The sequence below is a fragment of the Hydra vulgaris genome, chromosome 13 (genome assembly GCF_038396675.1).
Source record: "Hydra vulgaris chromosome 13, alternate assembly HydraT2T_AEP".
In the NCBI taxonomy this organism is placed as follows: Eukaryota; Metazoa; Cnidaria; class Hydrozoa; order Anthoathecata; family Hydridae; genus Hydra; species Hydra vulgaris.
In genome coordinates this window covers 24,560,001-24,567,500 of record NC_088932.1, presented here as the reverse complement: position 1 = coordinate 24,567,500, position 7,500 = coordinate 24,560,001, and the positions used below count along the sequence as shown (strand labels likewise).

At 25.0% G+C, this 7,500-nt stretch overlaps 1 protein-coding gene across 1 annotated transcript in view; it reads right to left on the bottom strand.

Moving 5' to 3' along the window:
* Window positions 1-277: 277 nt before the first annotated feature.
* The window catches only part of LOC100200480 (m7GpppN-mRNA hydrolase), an 18,837-nt gene continuing 11,614 nt past the window's right edge, over window positions 278-7,500 (bottom strand). Inside the window, exons 7-9 of the mRNA XM_065816785.1 lie at window positions 1,960-2,072; window positions 1,550-1,782; window positions 278-1,415 (exon numbers count right to left, since the gene is read on the bottom strand). Coding sequence (XP_065672857.1) covers window positions 853-1,415; window positions 1,550-1,782; window positions 1,960-2,072 — 909 coding nt within the window. The 3' untranslated portion in view covers window positions 278-852. The remainder of the gene's footprint in view (window positions 1,416-1,549; window positions 1,783-1,959; window positions 2,073-7,500) is intronic.

The following is a 7,500-nucleotide window of genomic DNA, read 5'->3' as shown; positions in this document are numbered from 1 at the left end:
TCTTTCATTTTAACAAGACATCATTCTTGTGTGGATCATTTTTTAAGGTACGAATTAAAGTTTAATATTATCTTTCTTTTTTATTTATATCTGCAACTGTTGATTTTCAAATTGCAAACTAAGTAGCAATGCCTTATTAAACCGTACACAATATTACTTTTTTGATGACTAAACTTTTGTATTTTTGTTTTGATACTTTTAACATTTATTCAAAACAAAGCTCTTTTTATTCAAAAATTTTTATTGAAATATTTTAGCTTTAAAAAGCATTTATGCATTTTATTGTTAATACTTTAATTCTGCTTAGTAACATGTAAATAAACACATTTCAATAACACATACACATTTCAATAACACATACACATTTCAATAACACATACACATTTCAATAAAATAAACTTTTCATTAAATCGCTTAGATTTACTAAAAATTAATTTGTCTTAAACTATGAAATCATTCTTGTGACATTCTAGACAAGCTAGTGAAAATTTGAGAGAAATTAGACTTTTCACTTAAAAGTCCATTTATGCTCTTGTCCATTTACTTTGGAACATTACTTAACATACTATGATATATAATGTAATATATACTATGATATATAATGTAATATAATACAACATAAAAACTTCAAAAGTTAAAACCAAACATTAATATAACAAACATTTTTTACTTAGTAAGACAATTGTAGATAAAAAACAAAAAAAAACAAAAAATAAGAAATAAAAACAATTATTTCTATATAACTTTTAATGAAAAATTTTATATGCAAGTAAAATTATCAATATTTGTTTCTGTGTAACAAAGTTTTTATGAATAATTTTAAAACACACATAAAACATTTTTATCTCAATTTTAACAAATCAATTTTGAAAGAATCTCTTCAGAGTTAAATTTAAAATTTAAAAAAGCAGGAGCTTTAAAAGCAAAATCAGATAATTTTGATGTTCGAGGCTTTATTGAACACTTTGTATCACTCTTTCCTTTAAAAGGAACTTCAGTATCATAGCAATCCAAACTTCGATTATTATGAAAATGAAGAGATGATGTCACAGATAATGTTAAAGGTATTTGCTTCTCTCCATCACAGCCAAATTTATTTATATCTTGATCTACATTAACTGATTTTTTTGTCTGTGATTGTCCATTTGAATTCTTTGTAAAATTAGAAACAGCTTCATGCTGAAATTTTGGTTTTATTACTTGATTTTCAAAAGGCACCTGATAATTTTTTAATGATTGGCTATGAGATAGTGCATTTATGTATTGTTTATTTTCATGTTGTACAACAATATCATTTGTACAAGTTACAGACTGCTTGAATGTTTCCTGAAAAGGATGATGAGGAGATATATCCAAATTCCCTGTTAAAAGCTTACGAATAGCATCTGGTTGAGTTTGTATCTTTGTTTTGGAAGCTTAAAAAAACAAATGATATTTTCAAACCATTGTTATTTTTAATGATTTTTTTATTATTCTATTAAGAACTTTTAAAACATAAATAACATTATATAAAATGCTTCAAATGCAAGCAATATTAGGAATTTCTTACTGTTCAACCCCAAAAGTGACTTTAATGTGTTTTCACTTTCTTTGCTAGACTGTAATGGATTAATTAGCATATGCATACGGCGAAACTTTTCAGCCTCTTCGTGTCTTTTTTGTTGAATTGAATGCGAGTCATCAAATACTAATGCACATTCCGGGTGACTTAATGTAATAGGTGGTTTTATTTTAAAGCTACCCATGCTTTCACTTTTTTCTTGAATCCATTTTCGCAGAGGTCTGTAATAAAAACATGCACAATAACAAAAACTTAAATAACTAAATTAATAATAATAACTTAATCATAAAAATTTAAACCTCAATAAATTACTTCAAAGTAACAAAGACAAAAGTTTAAAACAAAAATTAGATCTACTTGAATGTTTTAAAAAGCAACTTAATAAAATTAAACTATACTTGATAAATGTATGAATCATAAAGAAATTGTTTGCAAACAATCCAAATACTTCTTTAGGAGCAGGATCTTTTTTATGAGTTGGCAGGTGTTGAATTGGAAACCATCGAATTTCCTATATAAAATTTAAAAAATTTTGTTTAAATAATAAAGCCATGTTAGTTAAATATATATCATATAAACAAAATATATCATATAAACAATATACAACAATAATATAAATGTAGGAGAGGATGGTATGAGTGAGTTACTTTTTACGTTTACTTTTTAAAATGTTTCTTTTAAAATATATATGATGCTAGGATGTTACGAGTGAGCCATAACCTTTATTTACTTGAAATTTAAAGTTAAATATTGTTTTAAACTAAATAGTCATGAAATTAAAAATTTGCTTTGCTTAGCATAACATAAATAAGTAATTATGTAATGATAATAAAGCTCACCATTACTTTAGACTTATCTTAATAATAAAAATGAGAAAACTTTAAAAAAAATAATTTGTTTAGATTCCGTGTTATACTATCTTGAAAACAATGTAAACATTTTTAAAAATTTAAACTAAGTAAGAGTCATTTAAACTAAGTCATGGCTCACTCCTACCCATGAAGAAATGGTTTTAGGATTAATGGATTAGGTAAAAAAAAAATTTTTTTGCACAAGTCCATAATTCATGATGTCAACTCTAAATCAAACAAATTTTTGGTGATGACTTAAACCTTCATCAGATAGTAAATGTGTGAGCATTTTCTTTGCTCAATAAGCAACTCAATTATAGATCTTCTTTGAAAAGGCTGACTAACTGATTTTTGTATAACGTTTGTTAGTAGAAGCACAAAGGGAAACTGTAAACTGCAGTAGACTAAGTTGAGATTTTTTAGACCTTTTTAATTGCTTATAATGGCATCAATAGATATATCAACACAATGAAATAAGGATGAATCAATCAAACCAAAAAGATGGTACCTTAAGGTACCATCTTTTGGTTTGATTGATGCCTGCATAAAGCTAATAAAATTTCAGACAAATCAACTCCACTCATTGTTTTGTTATATTCTTGAACCACAGTTAGACAATTAATTTCAACAAACTGCTTATGTTGTTGATCCCATCAATTTGCTTTACAAACTGATTGTGGTTCACAATATTTAGTAATCATTTAAATCCATCTACTGCATATACCATTTAGTTACTATTATGCCACTCTTAGCATCAACTTAAAAACTGTGGCTGCCAGTTTTTTTAAGATCTTTTTCAATTGGCAATGAACAACCTTTTATACAATCTGATCAAAGTATCTGTTGCTAAAAATCCCTTTTCCTTTAAAGAGAGAAACAATGGTATTGAAGAAAATCAATTATCAAAAAAAACTTTAACATTTTGATTTCTTGGTAGTGTTTAAATCAATCTCTATACAACATAAGAACCAGAACATTTTTGGCAATTGACTGTGCAAGAATACAAAAAAAAAAAGTTTTTGAAACCTTATTTTCAGGTTTTTTGGGTTGTACTGGCAAATACTGCGATATTTCGATTTTGCAGGAATAATTTGTTCATTAATTGAGTGTTCAAATTCAGGTTCAATTAATATACAGTTTTTCTGAACCTGATTTAGCACTAGCTGAGTTTTAAAAAATTTATTCAACTTATTTTCTGGTTCATTTTGTCTAGTATTATCACTTACATGCAGATTTTCTTGCAATAACTTATAGCAACTGATAGACATAACATCTGCTATCAGTGCATATTGAGTTTCATTGGCCCAATACATATGCCATTGAGTTTCATTGGCCCAATTGTATGCAGAAAAAATAGTCCTTAAAAGTTTGTATTGATGACAGGATAATTTTTTTTCTTTTTTGCCATTCAAGAATATAATTTTAATACTTTGACAACTCTTTACAGAAATCACCTTCATTTCAAGTGTTCATTCAACTTCATTAGTGTTTTGTTTATTTTCTGCATCAGTGTCTTCAAATATGAGATCTATGTCAGATTCAAAATCAATGCATAGTTGTACATATGTTTCTTTATCAACTTCATCTAAATCTGACATCACAAGATGAACCAAGTTCTAATGCTTTTTTGATTATATATTTAGACTTTTAATTCATTTAAGTTATGCTTACAAATAAAAAAAAGTTATATAAACAAAAAAAAAATACTTTTATGAGTTAAGAAATTAATAAAGTTTACAAACTTAATTAATTTCTTAACTCATTTTTTCTTTTGAAAATCAAAACAAAAAACTTGCAAAGCTGCTGGATGAGACAAACTTAAAAAAAAACAAATAGAAATATAGATCATTAAAAAAAAACATTTGAAAATTTTCATTTGTTTAGTATCCAAGAACATTATATAACTTCAAACAATACAAGCCATTCTTTGCAACTGCATTGGAAACAAAAACATGTAGTAACTGCAATACTTGAAAAGGCCAATATTACTGTTGAAGTAATATATAATGATGTAACTCTATACAACATTTACAAGAGTTTATTGAATTCTCAACTGCTAATGTATTAAAATGATTAAATCAATTGATTAAATCATAGATATAAAAGATCTAATATTTAATCCTAATAATTTTTTGACTGAGAACAGTTCACTCCTGATTTAGCAGATGCAAAGAATGGCTTGTCTCATTTTTAAAAAGTATAAATAGAATCAAGATAAATGCCAATATGAAAATAGATGACATTTTATTGATTATTTCTCCAGATATACCCAGAAAACATTGAAGACTTGATAGAATTACAGAAGCATTTAAAAACACTTCTGTAAATTCTATCGATAGAAAAAGATGGACATGTTAGAATTGTAAAAATTAAAATTTAGCAAAAAAAAAAGTTTAAACAACCAATTCTTTATACAACCAATAACAGGATGCATCTTCTTTATACAGTTAATAACAGGTGGTTTCTTCTTTATACAACTAATAACAGGGTGTATTTTTTTAAACAAACAAAAACAAGATATGTCTTCTTGAGTTTGATATCTAATAACTTTGATAGATTGGAGTCCATCAAAAAGCGAGAATGATTAGAAGAAATTTAGCTGAATTTAAGCTATAAGCAAATTACTTTAGATGATTACACCCAAACTGAAAAAAAAAATCATACTCCACAAGTATGAAATGATTAGTTGATGCAATGAATGACTAGTTGATGCAATGAATGATCAATTGATGCAATAAATGATCAGTTAATGCAATGAATGACCAGTTAATACAATGAATGACCAGTTAATGCAATGAATGACCAGTTGATGCAATCGGTAATGATTAGAGCAGAAACTTTATTATTAACCACTGATATTAAATTAAGTTAAATAACTTCATACAAACAGGTAAATATAAGATATTCCAATATAATAATAACATATGTATTATTTATTAGAATTTAGTATTATTTAAATTTTATTTTTTATAAGCAACGAATTGGTCATTAATTATTACACTGTATTACTTTATTTTAATTTGAATACATCTTTTTATATAATTTTTCTTTTCAAATATTTAATTTTGACATCAATTTTATAAAATAAATATAAAAGTAAAAACTTTTAAGATATTTCATTTTATAAAATGAATTAAATTTAAAATTTCTTAAAAATGAATATAGCAATTAACCTTAACAAACAAGGTTTATAAAAACATTAACCTTAACAAACAAGACCATTGGACAGAAAAACAAATTGTACTTTAAATGAAATAGAATAGACCAGAATAATGATATAACCTGATACTATGAAATAAGATGGAACCAGGTATAAAAATATTATATACAACAATAAATACATTTATATTTTTGTTAAATATTTTATTATCAAAGGAATACAAAATTAAACAGTAAAAAAGTATATAAATGAAATATAAAATAATGAAATATAAAATGATATAGATTTTAAATCTTATATCAGGCTCAGTCAGGAAGCAGGTACAATCGCACTCTATATCTGACCATGCATATAATATTTCAAAAAGTGCAAAACAAACTCAACTTGATGGGAGACAACTTCTAAAAAAATCAACTAAAAAAAGAAATGAATTCTTAAAGAAGAAAAAAACTTAACTAAAACAAATTACGTTTAGAATAAATTATTTCTAAACTTTTCTCTTTTACAACTTTTTTTATAAAATTAAGAGACACTTTTATAAAAAGTAACAACTTACTATTAATGATCATGTAAAGAAACCAACGTTCTTCAACTTATCAAAGTGTATAATATAATTATTTAAGTATTTATGTTTTATTCAATAAGATTCTAATAAAACTAAAAGTAGTTGAATTATATAATAAATAAAAAGTAAATATATTTTTATAAACATTTCATGCTTTGCATAGTTTGCAATATATAATATGAGTTTAAAATATTTAAAACAATTCCTTCTTAAGTAAGATAAAAAAAAGAAATAATTAAATTGTTGTGTTACTATAAAAATATTATAACTACTTTTTCTTTTAGCAGTGTCTTTATAATGTTTAAAAAAACTAAACAATGCGCCAGACCCCTGAAACAGCGGCCTATAATGACCAGTTTCCAAACTGCACACTATGTATACATTTAATAACTTTATATTTTACTCAAGTCCATCAATGAATTTTACTATAATATATATTATAAATTAATATATAAAAAGCATATTACATTCTAAGTAAATTATGATTTTATTTTGTCTTTTGCAAACTAGAAGCCGATTTTTATTGCATCAAATTATCATTAAGCAAACTTAAATGGTTAAACTAAAAAGGTATAATATATTTAAGAAGAGGAAGCGGAACTGCTTCACAATTCCCCTGGTGTATTTAGTGAGTAGGCTTTTTAATATACTTGTATATTTTTGTTTTGTGTGGGCTGCTGACGCGCTGTTCATCCACTCATAATTCACTTTGGATATATGAATGTTTATTTTCAGTTGTCTGTAAGTTCATGCATGATTATTAATTTTATTAACTTTAATGACTACTATTTTTCAAATTTTATCGAAAACGCAGTTGTTGTTGCAAGTCTTTTTTTTTTTAAATTGATTGTACAAACATTTTTAAAAGACTTTTAAAGAATAAAAAACTAACCTATATTGCCATTTGTATAATTATTTATTATAATTTTTAATAAAACTTACTTAACTTTATAAAATTTTCATTTTATAAATGGTCAATAAAAGTAAATCATCGCTTAGTTTAAAAGCGATTTGCTATTATTAAGATTATTTACAAATTTAATTGTTTTAGCGTGTCAAATAGTTTTGGACATACATGGAAACATACATAAATTTAAATTTCAAAACATCTAAAAAGCCCTGGCCAAGTTGTCGCAACTAAATAAAATTTGTGTGGTCAGGAATAGAGTGCAATCGCTCCAGCTTTATACATCTTTAAATTCCATATTTTTAATATGGAGTTTAATATGATAAAATATACAGACTATACATTTGTAAATAATAATAATAAAAAAGAAAAATCAAATAATAAGATTTTAAAATCTTTTCCGATACAAATTCTTACTGCATAATACACTATTCATTATAGTTTACATGTTTGTAA